This window comes from Nannobrachium achirus, assembly GCF_963921795.1.
Source record: "Nannobrachium achirus genome assembly, chromosome: 5".
Classification (NCBI taxonomy): Eukaryota; Metazoa; Chordata; class Actinopteri; order Myctophiformes; family Myctophidae; genus Nannobrachium; species Nannobrachium achirus.
Window position 1 is genome coordinate 46,189,403 of NC_137814.1, and position 25,248 is coordinate 46,214,650.

The 25,248-nt window shown below is 42.4% G+C and overlaps 1 protein-coding gene across 1 annotated transcript in view; it reads left to right on the forward strand.

Annotated features, from left to right (window-relative positions):
- st6galnac3 (ST6 (alpha-N-acetyl-neuraminyl-2,3-beta-galactosyl-1,3)-N-acetylgalactosaminide alpha-2,6-sialyltransferase 3) overlaps positions 1–24,199 on the forward strand; it is a gene marked incomplete at both ends in the record, with an annotated part of 84,991 nt that extends 60,792 nt beyond the window's left edge. Inside the window, 2 exons of the mRNA XM_080726277.1 lie at positions 22,010–22,117; positions 24,010–24,199. Coding sequence (XP_080582403.1) covers positions 22,010–22,117; positions 24,010–24,199 — 298 coding nt within the window. The remainder of the gene's footprint in view (positions 1–22,009; positions 22,118–24,009) is intronic.
- Between the last annotated feature and the right edge of the window lie 1,049 nt (positions 24,200–25,248).

A 25,248-nucleotide genomic window follows, 5' to 3' on the forward strand; every position in this document is an offset into this window, starting at 1 on the left:
CGGAAATGGTCAATTCAGCCCATCCGCTGCACCTCACGCCAATCTGCCTGCCTTAAAATAGGCCACTTAGACTTGTTTTTCAGTAAAGGGCAAGGTGTGTTCTACAAGCCAAGATATGTGTCAGAGCCTAAGAACAGCTTTCATCATAATTCAGACTTGCCAATGCACCAGCATTTGCACCTCCGCTCATTGCAGTTCATATTTTGTAGCCTGAAATTTCAAATTGGTCATTCTGATGGCGGGGTACACTGACTGCTGTTATTCTCTCAATCAATGCCTTGTGATGCTCTTGGCGTGGAATATTGACCGATCTCTTACCAGTGACAATGAAATAAGTGCATAAGTGCAGTCCTGATACTTCTTGCTTTATCATCTGTAATGCATTATTTTCACGTTTGTTTCTACAGTGAATGTGAATCAGTCTATTATCACTCAAATACCTGGAACGCGCACGAGTCGCGTTAGATTTTAACCACTTTAACCATTATTTTCACGTTTGTTTCTACAGGGAATGTGAATCAGTCTATTATAGTTATAATTCTATACAGGAGAAGGGAAGAAATCCCTTCCTGGCAGCTCAATATTAAAATCCGCTTGTGCTATTGTCAAGCTGCCATCTCTCCAAACCGTACAACCACCCATCCTCGAGAGTATCTCCGGCAACAACAAATAATAATTCGATCATTTGATTGGAGAACATGGGCATATCAATGTGCATGAATCAGAAACAGGGCTGTTATTGCTAAGTATTTTGTTCCTTGGTTTTAAATGTGTTGATGTACAAATCATTGTAATCATAGCAACAGACTTCCCGTCGTGTTTTTCCCTTCTCAGAATAATTCCCTCACACATTATTATTAAATTATGAATTATGTCAAAAATCTATTATCACCTGATTCTACCTACCGTACCTATCTGTCAGTCTGAGATGTGTTTCCTCGCCTGCCCTGCAGATGTGTGAAACTACTGTACCAAATGAAACATATTAATAAGGTCAGAACTAATTAAATGGTCCTTGCTAAAAGAACAGACCTTGTGCGGCTTAAGAACAGACTGAAAGGTCTTAGAGAACTTAATAGTTCTATGGTCATTGGACCTGAGTTGCAGGATTACTCCCTATTGTTCGCTATCCACGGTGCAAAGCTAGAGGAACAGGCCGCTCTAAATTATTCAGCACTACATCTAGGATTAATTGATTATTGAGCCTCAAATCAATAATAATCAGTAGTTCTGCATGTAATTTGGGATGTTGTTAGGTCTTTGTCTTGATCTCTGGGTCCCCATGGAAATAGCTTAAGTTCGTCTTCATCTGTTTCGCTAATCCTTGGTTCTTATTCCCATGGTCACGGGTCCAGTAGGACAGGACATCTACAGCATGTAGAATAGGCTGTGTGCACTGTGCAGTTGTAGCCACTTAAACCCTAAAAACATTGTTGAATTTCAGATAGTGAAAATAGCTGTTGTATAAGATCAGCAATTTTACCTATTTTTGCCGAATGTTCACCTACTGTATGACATGGCCATAGTAAGGACACTGTGGTCAGTGGTGCATGCATGCATGTGGTAAACTTAGGCTCTGTCCCTATTTTCCTTTCCCAATTGAATCGCAAATTACAGTATATCTTATAAAAATGGAATCCTTTTCCAAATAATTATATTTCTCTTCTTCCACCTTTTGCATGTTCTGCCATTTTGTACCTTTGTGTTTTTCCCAAGTGAGTGAAGTGTCCTAATTTTGGTTGTACCATTTGTAAAGCATATTAAGACTGTCACCCCTTTATCTGATAATGATGATAAAAATAACAAGATAACAATAACAAGCTTCTAACTAGCACTTTGTTGAGTGGAACTGAACGGTCCAGGGTAATCTGTCTAGTTTGCTGAAATAATGCTGGCCAATGTTTTTGCTAATAAGACCATAAATGTACCATTAACCTTTGTTCAAAAATACTTGAAATTGCATGAATACAAATTACAAAACCTACCACATTATAAAGCATGTGAAAAACTCACTTACTGGAGTGGATCATAACTTTCTGCACCATGACAAGGATATTGCCAAAATTTCAATTGCTTATTTCTTATGGCCCAACATTACATACACAGTAAGTTAGAAATGCTTTAAGTCAGGTTCTGTTTATGGGATGTATTTCATGCAAGCAGGCACTTAACCCATTAAAAACATTAAAATATGTGTAATTTTAGATTTTAGTGTTGGTTATTGAAAAATAACAGATCTACAAGCTCTCTGCGAGCTTGTACATCTGCTATTTCTGAATTTGTAAGTGTTGTCGGCCTCAGGTCTTACTGGGTTAAGCAAACAAGCAGCATATTGCTGAACTGCTTGAACCTAAGATATTGTTTTCTGTGTCCATATTAACTTTCATTAGTTTAGTTTATTATCTTTTCTTCCAGGAGAAGTTTTGATTTGCATTGATTTGCTTTTCCTCTAAGCTGAGGAAATCAACTTGGTCCCTGCAAAATACTGCTCGCAAATAATTGTAGTGTAGTAAAAGTGATAAAGCTTGCCTCTGAAATGTAGTGGACTAGAAGTATTAAAGTATCGAGAAACAAAAAATAGAAATCCTCAAGTAAAGTAAAGGTACAGTACAGGGACGTGCTGGCCATTGGGAAAAGCGGGACAACTCCAGGCCGGCCATTAGGAAAAAAATTAAAATAAAATGTTGGCCTTCGTTCCATTTTGGGTGCTGGGCGGCCAACAAAGTAAATCGTCATTGTCGAGCAGAAACCTTGTATCTCCAAGTTTCAAATGTATGTATTTTTTCGCAAAGCAAAGCACTGCTTCATCATACAACACCGTTGCACAAAAGTAGTGAAAACAGCAGATCTACAAGCACACAACGCCTCGCATTGCGAGGCGTTGTGTGCTTGTAGATCGGCTGTTTTCACTAGTTTAAATCATTTTTAAAATTATAAATACAAAACAAACGGTTTTGGACATACAAGGTTTCCACCCAAAAACGACGAAATATAACTCATGTACAGTAATTGGCCCACTGGCTTGTCATGATCTGAAATGGCAAATCTTTGAGTAGCAGCAGCGCTATAGAGAGAGATCTCTCTCTATAGTGCGCAATGAGGGCCTCTCCAACTCTTTTTCCCGGGCTGAATCAGGGGCCCAGCACGTCTCTTGTACAGTACTTGAATAAATGTACTTAGTTACTGTCCACCCTGCCAGGCCTTCATGCCATGGCACCGCTATGCTCTATGGACAAGCTGCCTCCTTGGCAGAGCTCTGGGCACTGGTGAGCATATCTCTCTAGTCTCTACTAATTGATGTCACTGCCTCTTCATCATCATGGAAGCTTTTAGAACAGGCTCATGAAAACCCTAACTTGCCATTCGTGCCCATTAAGTTTTAGTGTTTTAATTGTTGACAGATGGGAAGGTTGTTGGCCTGTCTCCATTATCCCATGGCACCTAATCATTATTGGTTCAACAAAGTGACATACTGTACAGTAGGTGGCTTTGCTTACTCACATCAAAACATGAAGGGGGCAGACCGTGAATAAATAAATACTGTATATACATTACTGTGAATGTGACTGTGAATATCCCGGTGTTGTTTTGAGGACATAGTGCAGGAATATTTAAGAATTTGAACTTTGTACCCCTCACACATTGGTTCTGGTTGATGTTGCTAATGTAATGTAAAAAATATTCTACAGTTTGCTATCGTCTACTCTAGAGATAAGCATTGGCTAAGTTTGCTTTTGGAATGCAAACGTAACTTTGTAATCAGTTTGAAATATATATCCACTTTTGGATGAAACAGGAGTGTAAAAAAAAGGCCATCTCAGTAAATGTGAAATAACTTATCACCACAGGCTTTTGCCAGAACTTTTGGCTTTCAAACACTTATCAGTTATGTGAGAGCAGTCAAACGAACCCGGTTGAGAGAATAAATGGGAGTGATATTACAAAACACACCATTTCACTCAGTAAAAAAATATATCCCTGGGGCCATGGATGGACATTTTTAAATGAATTCAGTTTATGGATCTTTCTATCTTTCAAAGGTAATGGCAGCAGGAAAACTTTGTACAATACTCTATTTTAGGGATCGGCGCAGTCTGTGCTGCACGCCGTGCACAGATTCTAATTCATTATCAGAGCCATAAAGTACTGTAATTAATTCACAGTAACACAGTGCTTGTGAGAATCCTGGGAAGCCCGCGACTGTTCAAAAGAACTCCGTATATTCTTGGTGATGGAATCCACCATTCATTTTACTCGGGAGAAGGAGTGGTGTGTGCGTGTTTAATGTGCGCGCATGCATTCTTGCGTGCGAGTGTGCCATCTTCAGAGACTCTTCTGAATCTCTAAAAAGAAAAAAAGGGATTAGAATGTGACTTTTGTGTTTCTGGAGCTCTGATGTTCAGATGCTCATTCTGAGGAGAGCTCTCTCTCTCTCTCTCTGCCAGCCAGGCTGCTACCAAACTAATGAGAGAAAACTGCTGGGGGTGGTGTATGTGCGGGGGGAGGGAGGGGGGGGCTTAAAAGCATTAGATTTCTCTTTACCACCACTGAGAGAATTATTAAAGTGCTCGGTGCCCAGGACTCTGTGTAGGGGGCTCCTTGTTGCAGGGCTCCGTGCCGTTTCACTGCTGGCAGGGGAAGGGGAAGGGGAAGGGGCCGGCATACGGATGGGGATCACTCAGGAGGCGGAGAGGAAGGAGCAGGGAAGAGTGGAAAAAGAAATGTTCTTTTGGCTGTAATCGTTTAGCGCCATCTGGTCATCCGGGCATTTGGATGTTTTCCAGTGGTGGATAAAGTTATCACATTTTTTACTTAAGTAAAAGTATCAATACTGCAATGTAGAAATACTCTGTTACAAAGTAAAAGTCCAGAATTCAAAATGTATTTGTGTCCATGTAAAATGTAAAAGTCCAAAAGTATTGGCATCAAAATGTACTTAAAGTACTAAATGTTTTAAAATAGCAGATCTACAAGCTCACAACGCGTCGCGATGCGTTCAGATCTCAGATCGGCTATTTTCAAATGGCCACGGTATAAAATAGGGCTAAAGTGGTTCATGTATATTTTATAATATTATAATTTATATCTGAAAAGGTTTCAAATAAATGTAGTGGAGTAGAAGTACAATATTTGGATCCCAGATGTAGTGGAGTAGAAGTAACAGTACTGAGTACTTTACACCACTGATGTTTTCCTCGTTTTATCTTTTTCTTTTCAAATCTTTCTATTGAAAATAAATACAGTGTTGCATTGAGGCAGGTATACATATTGATGACACCCCAAATCCCATTCCCATCACAGTAATTGTTAGCACACAATATCATGAGATCTGAGGCTATCTAAGAACAAAGTATAGTGTAGGAAATAGAAAAACCCTGCCCATAAAAGGTAATAAAAGAAAAACATTTTCTCCCCTTCGTATACCCAATTTAGCCAATTGGGTAAGCCAATTCCCCATGCCTCTCTTTTTATTTATTAAAAAATATTTAAAAAAGACGCAACAAGGGAACTAGTGACCCCTGTCAGGTCTGCGAGTGTGGTGAGAGTTATGCTTAATTTATGCATCGGCGCCGCGTGCCTAAAATACACGATCTACGAGTTCACAAACGCGCAACGGCTTATAGACGTGCTATTTTCAGCACGTGAAACTGGCAAGCGACCACATATAAATGCCACTTCAGGTTGATGGATGTTCTACACGTGCAGATGTGTCAGTAGCATGGCTAACGCCAACAAACACAGACCCCTACGGGGCAGCCATGAGAGATGGGTTCTTTCACAGGGGTGACACTGTTTCCAGGAAAGCAGGAGGGCCAATGGCCTCTTCCCTGCCTCCTGCTCCACTAGATCCCTTACTCGGACCACACCCACTCTTCAAAGTCTGCATTCATTGTGATCTCAACTACCAGGGTTTTAGCAGATTAACCTGATTTCAGCCCAATCGATGTGACACGTGTTATAATTTAGAAAAGTGGTTTATTGTATGCATCCATTAATTTATTAACAACTTAAATTTGGCATTCTTATTTTGGGAATGTCGTTATAGACGAACTTTTATCAAAAAAAAAAATATTTTTCCCCCAAAGAATAAGCGAAAATACATGATCTACAAAATAACTTGTAGATCCACTATTGCTGCTTAAAAATGTCCAGGACTGCGTCAGGCAAAACAACACTGAGCACTTCGCTGCCAGTAGGGCTGCACAATTAATCGTAATCATGTAATTGTGAAAATAAGAGATTACTTTAAACATTATTCGGCCTGCTGTTGTACCTTGCCCTCTTCTATTCGTCATTACACAAGGGTTAATGTAACCCAGCCCATCTCCTCAATCCATTAGGCTCACAGTAAAACAGAGGTTGGGTTTTTTATGGCATTATGGTACTAGTCAGTAGAACCACAACAACAGTTTGGCAGCAATGACTAAACGCTTACCGTGTTACAGCCAGGACTGCCCCATTTAGCGGGTGGCCTTCCCCCTGCAAAAGAAAAGAGGATCAGCACGAAAAGTCAGTGCAATGTCACAAAACTATTTGGCGGTCTGACTAGGATGGAAGGCACACGGGGAGTCCAGAGCCAATGACATAACCTGTAAGTGGACAACAAGGCCATTAACTCTGGTGTGGAGACAGGAAGTAAAGGGAACACAGGGTCAGAGCAGAGAGAAGGTTGCAGCGAGATGGAGGCACATCGAGTGCAAGAGATTCAGAGATAGAAGTAAAGAGAGGAGAGAGACACACAGAGAGAGAGAGAGAGAGAGAGGTGGCAGACAGGGATAGATGAGTCGCATTTGAGCAGACAGATGAGAGAGAGAGGGTCAGTAGAGGAGAGAGTGATAGAGAAGACAGGAAAGGGCAAGTGAATGATTTGCTGGAGAGAGAGAGAGAGAAAGAGAGAGAGCAGACAGGCAGGTTAGAAGAGGGATCAAGAGAGATAGGGTCATAAACGTAGTGTGAAGAAAATAGAATGGGTGAAGGCCAAGGGGTCATCATCGGGGAGATGGTGGGGAAAATGGTGGCAAGAGAGGATGTACAAAAAGAGAGAACTACCCTGAATGGGACTAGAGCGGTCTATTGTGAGCTGAAAAGAGTCAGAGAGAGAGAAGAGGCTTGAATTGAGAGTGAGCTGGAGAGGGGGATGGGCAGAGCATCATTGGAGAGAGAAAGAGAGAGAGAGAGAGAGAGAGAGTGTGACATGAAAAATAATCACCACCAGAGGACTTCCTGCTGACCCGACACGTTCGACACAAACAACGGAAATGATCTTCACAAAATAGATGATAAATAATATTGCCTGCCCCGCTCCTCTTATTAACAGCATTGCATAGACTACTTGAAAGTAAACAGAAGGTAAGCAAATTGCACTTCACTCGTAAGGTCACCCGACAAAAGCCTCATCTTACCGCCTCCGGTAGACTTTAAAGAAACAGCTCAGCCCGACCACATTGCTTTATCCCCATTGTTAAAATTAATTGCTGTGCTCTGTGGTACAGCATGTGAAAAAAAGCTTCAAAAACTACAATAAAGGACCTCCCTTATTCGTCCCATGGTTCTATTCTCACGTTTTGTCATTGTTTTGTCCCGGGGGGCTTTGCTGCTCTTTCAGAGGCAAAGAGAAGCTTTTTTTTCCCTGCCTCCCTTTGCTCTTTCTCTCTGCAGACTTATGTCTTTGCTTGTTATTGTAGATGAGCCAATCAATTATGGAATGCTACAGCCATTTGCATCAGAAAGCAAATCAATGCATCCTACTAGGAAAGAGAGAGCATGATGGAGACAGAAAGGACAGAAAGGTCACATGGTTGGGTAAGGTCAGGGTGCAGGTAGGGAACGAGAAATGAGAGAGAGAGAACAGCCATGTGGATCGATGCATGGCTGTTAAAGCAGTCTGGTAGAAAAAACCTCATTAGAAGAAAATGTGCTTCTCCAAGATGGCTTTATGGTCCCTCTACTAGCCCAACCACAGGGACTTCACATGAGTGGCAATTTCTTTTAGGCAGAAGAGTAGAGAGAGAGAGAAATGAAGAGAGAGAAAAAGATGGGCAGAAGTGAGATAAACGTAGGATAATACCCATCTTGGAGGCTGGAGAGAAGAAGCGCAAGACAACTTGAGAACGATGGAGAACTAGAGAGAGAGAGAGAGAGAGAGAGAGAGAGAGAGAGAGAGAGAGAGAGAGAGAGAGAGAGAAATTGGGTGGAAGCCGGTTAAAGACATAGAAAAGGAGTACTGTAAGAAAGGGAGCAGAAAGAGGAAGGCATGGAAGGAGGTCAAGAAAGAGAAAAGGACGAGTGATTGCGACCGAAGGTCGCATATACTCTGAAAAACCGTGTCGCTTGAGTGTCCTTCCTTCCTTCCGTAACCTCTGTGATGTCAGTGTGATGTCAGCGAGTTGTGACATCACTTCCTGTACGGGGCGGCTACACGAAATGTGGATAACACTATATATGGAGATAGTCCAGTCCATCATGTCATATGGGACTACCGTCATAGACAGTAGCCAAAAGAGAAGGATACACAAGACTAAGAAAGACAAAAAAGGAGGAGGAGGATAAAGATACCAAAAGGAGAGAGAAGAAAGGGTGGATGAGGTACAATGTGTCTCAGAAAAGAAAAGGAGGTGGCAACGGGGGCGGCTAGATAAAGTTATTAGGCCTGGATCCGACTTTAAGTCGACGCACAGGATTCCAGAAGTGTATCGCTTATTCGCTCTTGTATCAAACTGGTACTCGAAACGTTCTTAGAATTTAATATATATTTTCTAAAGTAAATATGGGGGCGGCTGTGAAAAAAAGAGAAGAATAAAAAAGAAAAAAGGAGGAGGAGGATAAAGATACCAAAAGGAGAGAGAAGAAAGGGTGGATGAGGTACAATGTGCGGTATCCTCCTTGTCAAGCTCGACGTTGGTCCTATACATGGAGAAATGGAGCGAACCTGTTTGGCCCAAACATGGAGATGTGGTACAGAATGACTCATATATGGGCATAAAAAGTATGTCATGTGACATCACTTCCTGTACAGACAGTCAGACAGACAGCCATTGACTCCGGCCTAACAATGGCTACTGTCTATGACGGTAGTCCCATATGACATGATGGACTGGACTATCTCCATATATAGTGTTCTCCACATCTCCATGTTTAGGCCCTATCGCTCACACCCTAGGTAGGGTTGGCGATAGGGCCTTTCTGTGTGGAGTTTGCATGTTCTCCCCGTGTCTCCTAGGGTTGATACCCTCACAAAAACATGAACAAACTCCCCCCAGAATGATAACAACTAGAATCGTCAGAGAAACGCTGTGGTTGGCCAGATAGTCAAGAATTGGCGCGACCTCGCCCTTTAGGGCGAGGTCGCATGTCACCCTGAGGTCGCTGATGGAATTTTGGATCATATTCCATATGGATAAACAGTTTCCCCAATCATAATAAAATACTCCACACAATGAATGAGACCACACCGGAGAATATGCGTTTTTGTGTTGAAGTTTAGTCAGAGTTCAAAGTACTGTACAAGTACAGTATAGCAAAATCACCCATCGTAAGCTCTCTGAGTACAAAGCATAATGATTCCACATATATAGTTGAATGTGTACAGCATAAAATACATTAGTCACATTATGATTGGACAATTAAGCATAACAATGGATCATGAGATGGTGTTGTGACTGAGTCTCGTGAACTCAGAAGCAAGGATGTAGAATGTTTTGGTTTCTCATTATCCAGTGTCCGGGACACTTTGACATTTCGCTGGTCAATCTTTCTGTCCCTGGAGTGGGGCAGATTCTCGTCTCGTGCATTAGTTATCAGATCAAAACATCATGGCATTGACTTTTAACACTGAGAATGATATCTATACCATGTTAAACAACAATAACATATTGTACTATCAATTCCCTCCTGAGATAGCATTTGAAGTGTTAAATGTCAAGGCAGCATAAACAACAAGGGAAGAAAACATGGGTTAAACTTTTTTTTAAGGTATTTGAAACAGAACATAATAATTGAACAATTTAAGTCAAAAACATTTCGATAGTTTTTGAAGAGTAGAGTCAAAAGAACTGTATATTTCCAAAGGTATTTAAATCAGAATATCATAATTGAACTTTGTTTTTGTTTTTTTAAGTAGAGGTAAAAGATTTTTTATTGTCTTAATTATTAATTATTATATATATGTATTTTACAAAGGTTCAATGTGTCGAAGATTGATTGGAAATTATCCATGTCAAGCAAGATAAAAACACATCAGCATCACGCTCCCGGGTGGTTATTACAATTTGGGGCCGATTTTAGTCAAAACAAGACGAACTTGACTCTTTACCATAATTTAGGTTAAAGACAAAAGCATTCAAAATGTATTTAGACAGCATCCGAAAATCAGCCGTTTGGCGGTCATAATTCGTACACCTCCGAGGTTACCTTTAGGTAATGAGTGGTCTTAATTGTCCCTGCAGGTTGGGGACATTTATAGTGAGGTGTCAAACCGGAGCCGCCTTAAAGCCAACTGTCTATTCCTCCTTACTGGCTTTTGTCCGAGTCAAGGTCTAAAAGAAAACACTTTACAGCGGGAAAACGTGTGTGATGCAGTTTCATACTCACGAAATACATATGGATTTTTCACTCATCCTTTTTGACATTTCCACTTTGGACAGACATGTAGTGAAGTATGTGTCTGTCAAATCATTCTCAATTATCATCTCAAAATATCTTTATCTGTAAGACAAGGGAAAAGACCACTTAAGTCTTTCGGACCTCCATTTAAGGCGCAGTCCCGGGCAGAGACCCCTTTCCACTCGAGGTCTGCGCCCAGGCAACCCTGGACAGAGAGTTCAAGTTCTCCTGCTTCCCGGTGTCTTCTTTTCAAAGCCCACCGATCACAGGAGACACAGCTCGCCTACTGACGCATTCGCTTTTGGCTTACTGTGGCCTGACTGTACATTGGATCGAGCACAGCGGCCATCAGTCCTCAACAGGCACTGCATGGTCTTACTGCCATATGTGACCCGACCGGCCGGTGACCCAGTCGATAGCGACCCCTGACCCCGTAGTGATGATTGGTCACCCAGGGAGGAAGCCGACGGTCTGATCCCAACCCCACTTGGCTATGGGAATTGAAACTTTGACCGTTTTCACCAGCCTTGCCTGTTCACAGAGGTCGTCCCAAAAACCGCACCCTCTGCTAGGTGTGGACTGTCATCCACGTACCACGTGTTGCCTCCACACTGCCTCACAGGGTCTCACGATGTGCGACAATCACGCCGACTAGACGGTACCACGGCAGGATGTTAACTCACCCTTCACTAGACACGGGGGCCTTCAGTAACTCCCCAGCACTATATACAGTCTTTATCGTGCCCTCGGAACCTCGCGATTCCGCCGCCGCCTGTTGTCCCCTAGGTTCGGGGAGCCCAATCCCCTCCCTAAGGGACAAATCAATCCATACTGTAAGGCAATAAGGTATTTATATATAGGAATTAAATTGAAATGTTTAGATACATCACCAAAAAGGGGACACAAGTTGTGTCAGTTTGTTCTGTTAGGGGAAACAGATTAACCCTGTTGAGGATTGGAATCAACTTCACAAAATGAAATATATTTAAATGGGATGAAATGAAAACAAAATGAAATATGAAAATATGAAATCAGAAAATGAAATATGAATTCAGAAAATATGAAAATATGAAAGAAATAAATTAAAATGAAAAAATATTAATTCTAAATATTAATTCTCCAAACACATTCCCTCCCGTTTGCCACAGCCAAAAATATTGGGTGTGACAAAAATTGTTTTGTTGATGTTTGGAGGCAATATGGTTAAATGAGAAACAGATGGTCCAGAGGTACAGTAAACCTTGTGGATGGACAGTGATTCTGCTCACTGTCAGAGTTAGTGAGCTTCCAGGCCTGTGAGGGGGGAAGTGTATCATAACAAGATAAGGTTTTCCCAAAACAATAGTTAGCGAGGCCTGCTGAAAGCCTCTCTACTGAAAGTGCCCCAGAGAGAGAGACTTTAAAGAAGTAAAATAATAATAATAAAAATAGGTAAAATAATAATAATAAAATACATAACATAATCATAATGTCATTTTTTTTTTTTTTTTTTTTTCTTTCTCATAATGTGTTATCCCGTATAAGCCCAGTAGGGTTGTAATAATTGTGGAATTTGACTGAAAGGGTTTGAATGGAGCCCAGCTATTTAAATTGTTTTTGGAATGGTCTCAGCCTGTTGAGGGAGTAATCAAAGTGAATGAAGGATTACCCAAATAGATAAATTAAAAGGTTGAATAAAACAGGGTTTAGCCTTTCCTTTTTTTTAACGCATAACTGCAGTTTATGCGTTAAAACTGGATTTTGGCAAATATTGGTGAAAGTAAACGTTTTTGGTACATGTCCCTAAGATGTGGTTTAAAAGAAAAGGATTACTAAATAATTGAGGATCTATTTTGAGTTGGTTGGGGGATGTTGACATTAACTGAAGGAGAGAAGTTCAACAAATCTCACACACACAGACCATTTGACCTTGGAGGCCAGATGTCTTCTAGCCATCAGTTGTTTTAGAGAGGAATGAAAACAATCTCAACAAGTCAGTTGTTTACACGTTCTCTGCAAGAGGAACGGTTTTCACAGGATATGGTGTTTTTGACAGGAGGACAGGAGAAAAACTGGTTAAAATGAAATAAACAGTCATGAAATTAAACAGGTTAAAATAAAATTGAAATAAAACAGTCAGTCAGTCAGTCAGTCACTGATAATCAGTCAGTTAAGTTGGTAGCGAGTTAGTGGAGTTAGTTCCACTATACCTGTTCTGCCATGTCATTAGTCCGTCCTGTCCCCTAAAATAAAATAAAGCCCACCTGTCATTGATGGGAAAAAAAATTATTAAGACGTTAGGGGCATCACATAGCAACATTCAAATAAACCCAAGCGTTGGTTGTTATTGAGTACGAGTGTAGTCATACCAAGAGTGAATGAGATCCCTTTTTAGAGAGAGAGAGAGAGACAGTCATATGTGTAAATAATTCCTAGTTTTGCAAACCAGGCAAGTGAGTTAGAACACAAACAGAGGGAGAAAAACCCAAGACAGATTCAAATAAGACAGATTCAAATATAACCCCAGCACATTGTTATCAAGCCCTGTATTAGAATGTAAACAGTAGATTATACAGAACAAGAGCGAATGAAACCCATTTTTGAGAGAGAAAGAGAGAGCAAGGTCACACAGAAACTGAAACGGCTCGTGGCCTCTCAAGGTAAAAATAAGAAAAATGAAATAAAAAACAATTCCAGCAATCCCCTCATAGTTTTTTTCAAAATAAAACAATAAAATAACACATAGGCCGTGCCAGCCTATAAGCAGCGTAAGCAGCTCACGCAAGCAGCAGGCATTGAGCAAGCAAGCAGCATAAGCCAAGCACATATTGTACCTTATTGTACACAGAAGTAGCACCGCTCACTTTATACTTGGTTTGATTTTCCTGCTTTCATAATAGACAGGCCAAAATGTAACCACGGGAGGAAAATGGGATTAGAGAGGATTAGACAGACATAGATTATCAAAAACATTTAACCCACAGGTTTGTCAGTCAGAACTTGATTTTTCTTTTTTTTTTTCTTTTCAGAAGTCGTTCTTAGTCAAAAGTAAACAAAATATATAGTACCATTATCTCGGGGCGTCCCAAGGGTCAAGAGTGTTTGTTCTTTTCGGGACATTGTAATCCATGAAAGTCACGTAGCAGATCGACAAGCTCACAACGCGTCCCATCGCGTTGTGAGTGAAAGGCCAGCCAGGTTCGGCTGGGGGGGGGGGGGGGCTCTGTCAAGCCCTTCAGCATCTTGAAAACATTGCTTGCGTCCTCTGTTCCTTCCTGATGAGGTTCGAACATCCAGTGGCAAATAATGTCCGATTTCTCCACAGCTCCGCACATATCCATTGACATGTTCCAGGAAAAGTTTTAGGTATTGTTGGTTCCAGAGTAGATTGTAACATCTCATCCGTGTGGTTCCAGGTTTTACACGATAAAAACACTGCTTCTCGGAGCAGGGGCTTCTTTAGCTTGAATGGTCATGTTTCTTTAAAAATGTTCTTGGGAGCACTGAGATAAAAAGCTCCTGTATTCAACATCTCAGAGTGGCCTGAGACGGAAATTAAAAATAAAATAAGATAAGACGAAAACGAAGCTTAAAGCATGAAGATTTCCGTCAGAACGTTCGGTTCTAGAGCATAAAGTGAAATCTCCTAATTAAAATAACCACGCTATTTCTTATGTGATTAAGTGGCTCTAATCAGCCGTATTGGGTTATCGTACTGGCCGAAGAGACATTCCTTCAGAACAAAATATGTTCTGGCCCCAAATAAAAAGATTTCTTCTCAGAACTTCTTGAAACAGCCGTTCTAGAGCATAAAATGAAATCTATATTGAAGTCTCGTACTGATACAAACCCAACCTTAGACAAGCAATCTCCGTGGCCAAACGGCTGCTATGTCCTCAAAACATGTAACAAAAAGCGACAAAAAACAATAGACTACAAAACATTAAACAATAAAAACGCAGCTGTGTTAAGAGCTAGCTAGACTCTTAAGACAGCAGGTATAAACGTATGACCTGGGTTCTGTTGAATTAGGACAGTGTGTGAGAATGAAGCCCGCCTCTCAAGTCTCTGTGAGAGAAACTGTCTGTGTCCGGTCCCTGGTGTGGAACGCTGTGCCAGAGCCAACCCTGGCCGCCTCCATTTCGTCTTTCTTCAGACGATATGTTGATGTGGGAGAGAGTCATCATATCTGAATTCCTTTCTCCATATGGGCAAAAATGGTGCAATTGTGGGGCACCTAGAAACAACTGTTTCATTTCCTCATCGTCTATCTTAGCCGTTACGGCTGTTATCAGTTCATTCTCCAAGCTTTGGAGAGAGGCTTCAAGCTCAAAAATGGTGCAATTGTTCCGTTTGTAAAAAGGTTGTTTAGATTTCGGCAGGTGTTTTCTGCCTCCCTGTGCTCGGGGCGTCCCAAGGTAATTTCTCCTCGCGCAGGAGGAAAAAACGTGTGGGAGATAGTCCTTTCCGTGGGAGTCAGGGGAAACGTCTGATAATATCCCTGGCTGGTTGTTAACTGGTTCTAGCAGCGGAAGAGACCAATATCTCCTCGGAGCTAATCCGGCAATCGAATGGACCATTTGATGGAATTTTGGATCATATTCCATATGGATAAACAGTTTCCCCAATCATAATAAAATACTCCACACAATGAATGAGACCACACCGGAGAATATGCGTTTTTGTGTTGAAGTTTAGTCAGAGTTCAAAGTACTGTACAAGTACAGTATAGCAAAATCACCCATCGTAAGCTCTCTGAGTACAAAGCATAATGATTCCACATATATAGTTGAATGTGTACAGCATAAAATACATTAGTCACATTATGATTGGACAATTAAGCATAACAATGGATCATGAGATGGTGTTGTGACTGAGTCTCGTGAACTCAGAAGCAAGGATGTAGAATGTTTTGGTTTCTCATTATCCAGTGTCCGGGACACTTTGACATTTCGCTGGTCAATCTTTCTGTCCCTGGAGTGGGGCAGATTCTCGTCTCGTGCATTAGTTATCAGATCAAAACATCATGGCATTGACTTTTAACACTGAGAATGATATCTATACCATGTTAAACAACAATAACATATTGTACTATCAGTCGCATTCCACCCTCAGGTGTCTTACTAGTTGTTAGATAGACAGACAGAGAAAGAGAGAGAGAGGCAGGCAGGTTGATATAATGTCCATCCTCTTCGTAGAAGGCGACAGGCTTTGTTTGGCCTAGTGGAACGCTGCCTCCTATTTGGCCCTGAAATGGAGGATGAATGCGCTCCATCGGCCATAGACTCAGCAAGTGCTGACCTCGCTGAAATAGTGAAAGTTCCTACACTCCCCTGATTAATTTACTGCGCTTCAGTTTCATCAACTCGAATCCGAGTTCGCTATTGACCCTGTAATGTTAGAATTACGCCCCCCAGCTGTATCTGATAAGGCTAGATGCTCTACTGTGGAATATTGCTCTGAATGGCGCCAAAGCGAGTTTCAGAGCAGTTGCATTTTCGTGAAATGATGTCTGAAGTTTCCTTTAGGGTTGCTGAGTTGATCCCATAGCTAAGTAGTTCAGGTCTACAGGAATACTTCTCATAGTGGAATGAAGAGCTCTATACCGCTAAGTGCTCTTGACAGATGTCATCTCTTGTTTGGGGGCGAGTGCACAGCCCATCATAAAGCATCCTTTGGAATAATGAACAGGGAAGAGCAGGCTTGAACTAGTCAGTGGGCAGTGCTCTGCCCTGCCTCCCAGCACCCTCAGCACTCAGCAGGTAATGAACAACAAGCTCCAGCTCTGTCAGACTTTGAGGATTATTTACTTATAGGGGCCCAGTTCAAAGTGTCAGACTTCATTCCAATGCATTGCGGCAGCAGCACCATGGCGTTCTAGCATGTCAGTCTCAATCCCTTTGCCTCAATTGTCTCAGGTTCATGTACACTGTAGATTTAAAGATTAGGAGAGTGGGAGGGACAGAGAAAGAACTATGGCTTTCGCTGAGTTTATTTGAGTTCAATTGTTTTATATATTTTTTTATGTTGGTGTCTTGGTCCAAACTATACTCAAAATATAGTTTATTATGTTCTGTTTTTCAACAAGGCTGTGCAGGAGCACATCCAAAATGATTCAGCGAAAATAGCACTGCAACATTGAGACAGGCCGCACGCCACCATGTTTGTTTGTTTGCTTGCTTAGATACAGGCAGCACAGCCAAAGCATTGTGTTTAGTGCTTTCTCTCTAACAAAACAAGCAAATCACATTATACCTCTGTCCGTGGGCTCTGAGGGTATGCAGTCAAACAGGTAAATCTGCCAGGAAATGCAGGTTGTGCAGATAAAGATAAAGTTACTGTCCACCACCGCAGAGACTAAGGGTTTCAATCATCTGTGCTCCAGTGAACGCCATTGGCCTTGTTCGCTGGAGGGAAGCCAGACTGGTGGCTGCTACAGGTTGCTTGGGGCACCTGTTCAGCGCGGTGCGTAACCGAGAGTTACAGTTTACAGTTTACAGTTTAGGCATTTAGCAGACGCTTTTAATCCAAAGCGACTTACAATAAGCAGATAACATCACAATAATAAACAAGATAATATGTCAGTACATCATCAACAATATAACAAATGCAAATGGATATCTATCTAGAAAAAACACAATATAATCAAAGTTCTGAAAAAACCTAAAAAACAAAAACAAATGCTAACTAGCTTCATGTATTCATTGATTCTTTTTCTGTAGTGCTAAGGGTTTAGGTGGAGTCTGAAAAGGTGAGTCTTCAGTCCACGGCGAAAGCTAGCGAGTGAGTCCGTTGTTCTAAGTGCGACAGGGAGTTTATTCCACAACTTGGGGGCCAGGAGGGCAAACTGTCTCGGACGAGTGGATTTTTGCCCTGGAGTTTTGAGCGAGGGTTCTGTCAGCATCCCTGTGTTGGCTGATCTAAGTGACCGGGTGGGGGTGTAGGGGTTGATCAGCTTCTGGAGGTATGGAGGAGCCATACCTTTGGCTGCTTTGAAGGTCAGCATCAGTGTTTTGTATTCAGTGCGGGCCGCAACCGGGAGCCAGTGGAGGCTGCGGAGAAGGGGAGAGACATGTGAGAACTTAGGCTGGTTGAAGACCAGTCGTGCCGCGGCATTTTGGATCAGTTGGAGAGGTTTAAGTGCACATGCCGGGAGACCAGTGAGGAGAGAGTTACAATAGTCAAGCTTTGATATGACAGATGTCTGAATGAGGAGCTGGGCTGCCTCCTGGGTGAGGAAGGGTCTGATTTTACGGATGTTATAGAGTGTGAACCTACATGACCGGGTGACTGATGCAATGTGTGCCTTGAATGATAGCTGGCTGTCCAGGACCACACCAAGGTTTCTAGCAGTAGGAACTGAAGTCACAAATGCATTATCTATGGAAATAGTGAGATCTTGCATGGGGCAAGACTTAGCTGGGAAGAAGAGTAGCTCCGTCTTGTCCGGGTTCAGCTTAAGGTGGTGGGCTGACATCCACTGTGAGATGTCGGCCAGACATGCAGCAATGCGTTCTTCCACCTGGGTGGCAGAAGGGGGGAAGGACAAAAACAAGGAGAGTAATGGCGTGTTCCTCTGCATGCATTTCATCCTACAGGTGAATGCTTTAACTATTGAAAAATAGCAGATCTACAAGCTCACAGCGCGGCACCGAGTGCCGCGCAGCGAGCTTGTAGATCTGCTATTTTTTGAAAAAGTCGTGAAAATGTGTGCAAATCTTTGAATATATGTATTTTTAAAGTGAATGTTTTTAACTCAAACTTTGCTTTTGGGGGTCCCTGAAACAAAATATTTCGAAATGGAGGTCCTTGGCCAAATACATGTCATTTTGGGGGTCCTTCACATGAAAAAGTTTGAGAAGCACTGATTTAGAGGAAGGATTTAGAAGTCGGGTCAAAGATCGTGTCAAAGATATCCAAAGACTTGCACACATTTTCACAGTTTTTCAAAAATAGCAGATCTACAAGCTCGCAGCGCGGCACTCGGTACGCGGCACTCTGCACTGCATTTCATCCTACAGGACAGGTGAAACTTCTCACTGTGTGGCCCCTCACAGTTAAATCCTAGCTCTGCGTAGTAATAATCAGTGGTAAACACATGGTACCGGTATGCTCTCGAGTCTCGACCTTGAATCTGTCAATCCTTCTCCCCAGTTCCAGACATCTGATTCAAAATCTAATGGAAAGTATCAGGTCAGCAGATCCTACCTCCTTAATTATTCCATCAAGCTTTCTAGGGGATATTTGGCAATCAGCTGAGGTGTGGCGCGCACGTGTGTGTGTGTGTGTGTGTGTGTGTGTGCGTGTGTGTGTGTGTGTGTGCGTGCGTGCGTGCGTGCGTGCGTGCGTGCGTGCGTGCGTGCGTGCGTGCGTGCGTGCGTGCGTGCGTGTGCGTGACTGTGTGTGTGTGTGTGTGTGTGTGTGTGTGTGTGTGTGCGTGTGCGCGCGTGCGTGCGTTGTTTGTATCTGAGTGCATGGACGCAAGGGTCTCTGTCTTTGTGTTGTGTGTTTATGCATGAAGCACGCAAGCAGTCTGACTGCAAGAGTGGCTAATAGCTGATGAATATACACAGTAATGGTGTTGACAGAATATAAAAATATGCCATTTTCCTATGCTACTCCCTTATTACTACAAACTAGCCCTTACCCGTTCAAAGATATGAGCTCCGAAATGATGTGCAGTGTGTGGATTATGGGATGTGCACTGTGCACACAGTATATGAGGGATGGAAAGTAACTTTAACTGGTGCTTGCATGCTAATATGTAGGAGCATCAATGTAAGAAATACCCGTTCCATTTAACGGCTACAGAGATACTGTGTACCGATCTGCATGATTTTGGACAACATCTGTAACAGGGCCAGAACCACCCCCCCAACCCCTCCCCCCCCCGCCCCCCCCCCCCCCCCCCCCCCCCCCCCCCCCCGTGTGTGTGTGTGTGTGTCTGTGTGTGTGTGGGTTTGTGTGTGATTGTGCATGGCCTGAACAACAGCGCCCCTCCCTTAACATGTGTGGTCACAAAAGGTACTGTAGGCTAAATAGATATAGATACACCATAAAAATGCAATTATACAGCATACGATTTGTGAAAGTGACAAACGGGCTTCACAGTTATGTCAGGTGTGTTCATATGCTGATGGTGATGCGATTTCAGATCAATTGCTCCAGCCACTGAGGAGAAACGCGGTTTCAGACAGACACTCAGACAGACAGACATTCGGAAAATTATATGTTAGATGGCCCTTTATGTGGTTTCACCATACAACCCCAGTCTATGTGTACGATTGTGCACTGGGCTGGCTAAGTGGTCTGAGACAATATTCTGTAGCTTAGTCGGAATACTCCTTGTTAGCCCCCTCTCTGTCTCTTCAACTCAAGCCATTTGTTTCCTCACATTTATGGTGACTACATTTTCTTTAGTTCTTGTTTACTACATTAATCATTACTCCAGTCAGCCAACATGCTTACACCAGTCAACCCACAACATAGCCTACATTAACTTTATCCACACAGCACCTTATGCAGAATAGAATGGCACAATGACAAATGCAAAATGTTTCATATCAAAAGATAGCCCATTCTAACCCTATTTTCTTGTTTTATTCTTGATTTTTGACTGCAAAGTAATTTTTTGACAGCAAAGTCATTTTAGTCTTAAGACCAGTTTAGAGGAACACACTGTCCTTCCCAGTTCCACCGCGTGCTGAACAGACACCCCAAACAACCTGTAGGAGTCAGTAGTACGACTTCCCACCCACATACAGTATACAAACACGCCTCCAATTGGGTTCGGTCGGAGTGCATGGTGGCCAAGCTGGAGGCACCATGAAGGATTTAAACCCCTAGTCTCTGCACTTTACCCCTGCTCCACCCGGACGCCCCCACACACAATTATTTGTACATTTTGCCGGGGGAAGCTATCCAGTTGTTGTTTTCAAAGGCTGTGTGTGTGTGTGTGTGTGTGTGTGTGTGTGTGTGCGTGTGTGCGTGCGTGCGTGCGTGCGTGCGTGCGTGCGTGCGTGCGTGCGTATACAGTATATGTGTGTGTGTATATATGTGTGTGCGCGTGTCTGTGTGTGTGTGTGTGCCGGCATGTCGGTATTTGTAGTTAGTATGGGTAAGAACATGGTTATGAATCCACTTGTGCGCCACACTTACATTCGTGCAATTAACATTGACATTTTCCCCCATTGTTTCCATGAAACCGCCTCCATTCGTGACCTTTGCAGTTCTAGGTTCTTTCTATCACAGTTAATTGCATCTCTCAAACATAAAAACCATGTGAGAACAGTTTTTTTTTTAAAGTTGAACAACAGTAATGTCAGAGTACAAATGCTTCGCCTCGCAAAGGGCACACAATCTCCACTGTCTATGTTGATATAGTTATTATATACACACAACGCCCTGTACCGGTACTTAAAATAAAGAGATTTTTGAGCCATTATCAATTCATGTCACACTGACTTATTTGTGTACCCTAATATCAAATTAGCCGTCGTGATTTGGATAAACAATTACCTCAAATAACAGATACACAATGAGTGCAACTTAAGATCATTTTTCAGTCAAATCTTTGTTCGTAGTTACTTTGGCTTTGAGACGATAGTATATGGGCTCATATTGTACTTTATCTGCAGCGTATTCAATAGAGTTGCTTCAAACTAGAGTACAGCAGCACAATACAGTCCCTTACACCACGAGATTGCTTGCTTTACAAGTAATCAAGTAAGGAGTGCAAAGTTCAAGAGCCCTGATTTGATTTGACTTATTTGGATGTCATGTTAAAAGGACAAGTACATGAAATACATGCTTTTCAATGAAATAACACTTCAAGGATAAAAGAAAAAACGTCAAAGACTTATTTCCATCAAGGTCTTTGGCCTTGCACAGACAAACGTAACAACAAATAACAGAGACCCTGTCACTAGATGTACAGTAGGCTACTATTGAAAAGACAGAAATTAACTTACGGCAAAGAGATCTATTGTATGGAGTGATGTGTTAATACATATTATTGTATTAACAACATTGTATTGTCTAATAGAGCAGTGTGGAATATAAAATATAAGAGAGCTTGTTAGAAAATGTTGAACAGTAGGATGCAATGCAATTGTCTTTAATATTTGCCTCCATTAAGACACATTGTGTTAGCCTAGTAAACTAGACTCCTCCTGCCTTCTGATTCGAATGAAAGGAGAGTCTGGTTTACGAGGCTAACATTGTGTGGCAACGCGTTGTGAACTATATTGTAAATTGGCCTTTTCACTATTTTTACACCACCATTTTACAGTGAAGTATAATAAGATTTTACGACGATAAAAATGGATTAAATGTGTTTGTGCTGATTGATTGAATGGTTGATGAATACAGTAAAGAAAATACCTCTATAACAGAATACAATCTGTCTTTATCTTACTTTTACTTTTAGGATCCAATCGGGCTCCTACCTCAGCACCGGCTGGTTCACACTCATCTTAGCCATGGACATGTGCAAGGAGATCCACATCTACGGCATGATCAATGACACCTACTGCAAGTAAGACACCAACTAGAATATCGTTGCTGTTGGGCAGAAATCTCCATATTTCATGTTTCATGTTTTTTTCCCCATAAATTAATGCTCTACTTCGTCATCCGACACCGTCGCACAAAAGTACCAAAAAGAGCTGATCTACTAGCTCACAATGCACCACGAATCTGCGATGTAACACAGTGTGAGCTTGTAGCTATTTTTTTAACTTCAAGTGATCAATTCTAGCTGTGGGCTAACCAATTAAAAGTATTTAGAATAGCTTGTGACTAAATAATAACTACATTGGATCCATTGGAACACAGGTTCACTTTTTACATTTCCTGAAAAGTATTTTAGAACATGGTTTCCACCTGACAGAAACCACAGAAATATACATCCCTCCCCTGCAAAACGTAGAAAAGCAAATACCATTACATTTTGCCCAGCAGGTTGCCGGAGCAGGCTGTCCCTCGTAGCAGGGGAGTTGTGACCCCAGGACCCCTAATCCTCTGCCCTTTTAAAGGTTTATTTGTATTTTGGGGCTGGAATCTTCTCATTGACTCTCGGGCGTGTGATTACTGTCTGGTTGTGAGGCGGTGGGAGGGTGACCAACAAGATGTTGTTGCTCAGGGCATGGTTGCTCATTCATATTATGTCTCCATAATCGAAGCCGGCTCGCATCCCTTCTCGCCGTCGCTTGCCCTACTCTCACAGTTCCACTTCCACCTCTAGTTCTCTACACCCACCCACACTCTGAATCAAATGCTTTACCTATTATGGAGGGATGAAGAGAGAGAGGTTCATCAGCAGATCATAAGGATGATAGTTTTAGCAGCAGGGTGGAGCCACGCTCTCTCTCGCTAGCTCTGTCTCACTCATTGACTTTGGTCTAGTGAGAGACAACACCATATCATGTTTCGGAGTAGACGGTTTACAGAAGGTGGCGGAGAGCACACTTTTGGGGATGCACTGGCCTGCTTGGCAGGAAGGTCATCTCTTTGCCCTGTCACGCTCCAATTTAGCTCACTTTGTGCAGTAATCGAGATTCAACAGGCACGGCAGAGGCGCCAAAATTGAAAGCATTTCATCACTGTCGGGCAGAAACCTCGTATCTCCTGCTTCATCATACAAGACTGTCGCACAAAACTAGTGAAAATATCTATTTTCATTATTTTAAATCATTTAAAAAATTATAAATACAAAACAAACGGTTTTGGACATACAAGGTTTCACCCGACAACAACGATTTGTTAACGCTGATATGCGTGTGCGTGCGCCACTGTGTGACACAGACAAGAGGACAGGTAGAGAGATGAACGGCTGCTGCAGGGGGCCATGCGTTAAACTGGCAGCCGGCCACTGTCTGCACGTGCATCCGCTGTGGTGGACACACCGGCTGGGTATTATGATTGCTGTTTTTCCCTCTACCCTAAGCTTGTTCATCCCCCTAATAAAACTTGTTACACAAGTCCTCCTCTTGTAAAGCTGTCGCTTGTTATTAGAGTCTGCAGTGGAGCGGGTTTACTGTTCTGCCCCATATCGTTCCCTCTCACAAAAAGGGCCATAGATTCACAGGTAAGCCTCTCTCTCTCACACACGACCAGTGTGGGGCGATGGCACTCCAGTCGCTGGAGAAGAAGAGGCCCTGCCGTTCCCCGCTTTAGAATTTCAGAACCAGTGGGGAAATTATGGGCTGAGGATGTGAATGAGAATCACTCCGCTCTCTCCACAACTACCTCAGTTTCCCTTAGGTAAGGTGTGTAAAACCGCAAATTGTAACTTAGACTGTTACAACTCCCAGGGGAAATCTGTGAGACAACTATTGTCAACTAAGATGCACATTTTCAATTCACTTAACCAGTCTCTCTTTCCCTCTCTCTGCCTCTCTCTCTCTCTCTCTCGCTCCTCCTGTTCAGGACGGGTGGTTACAGAAAGGTGCCGTACCACTACTACGAGGCAGGCAGCCGGGACGAGTGCGCCGAGTACACGCTTCATGAGAGCGCCCCCTACGGTGGCCACCGCTTCATCACAGAAAAGGCGGTCTTTGCCAAATGGGCCAAGACACACGCCATCAAGTTCTTCAACCCGTCCTGGCAGCTGTCATGACCTTGGCTGGAACAGGTTGGCACTGGCACTTTGCTCTCCAGGGACGAGGCAATCTCATGTAAAGACATGAAGCACATGTTCCTTATGGGTTACTCACTAATGTTCATATCCTTACAATTCCCAAGACATATCTACGGTATAACGCATAGAATTGTTAAGTTGCGCATTGCTATTCCCGGCTGGTTGATTGTTGTCCTCGGTGCACATGCAGTCCAGAGTTTTGTTTATGACCACTCGGTGGTGAGGATGAGGAACCTATAGAATATTGAACATTTTGGCTTCCTCTGCTGAATCCAAGAATATAAGGCACTCTTGTTTTTCTGTGCGAGAGGGAGCAGATGAAACAACTCGAACAATCTGCTGAACCATAAGTCAAGCAGAAGATGGTTGTAATGCAGAACACAGAAGTGCAGAAACAACAACATAAAGGAAAACAACAGCCGCCCTCCAACTTAAAGTGACCTCCTCCACACGTCTGCAAGCACAGTAGTTCAAAAAGAACTCCAACAAACTTTTGCTAGAGGAAACTTCAGCCAAACTGTGGCGATAGTCACGTTGGCAGTGGGGGTGGTCTGTCTGCATTTCCTCCAGTCAGACTCTATTCGGTGCATAATAAGCATCCTTTGGTTCATTTTCAACTGGAGGGATGACTGAAGGCAGATGCGCTGTCAGATTGGATTCTCATTTCCATATCTATTCCATATCTATTTTTCATGGGTCAGCCTGAGTCCTGATTCAAAGGGGTTTCCCATTCAAGGGCAAACAGTTTTTGCAAATTGTATAAATCTTTTTAGTTTTTTTTGCTACACTATATTTGTGCATTCAATGTAACACAATCTGAAGTTTTCTTTTTTTTTTGTTTCTTTAGATTATAATTATATTAATTTCATTTAATGCTGTGAAATTGAGTTACGGTATGTTCCACCATTGGCTGGATGTCCTGTATATCTGGTTGGTAATTTATTCTAAAGCGAGAGAGAGAGAGAGAGAGAGAAGTTACTGACACTCTTATCTTGTGCCACTCTTTGACAATGTGAGCATCACAGCAT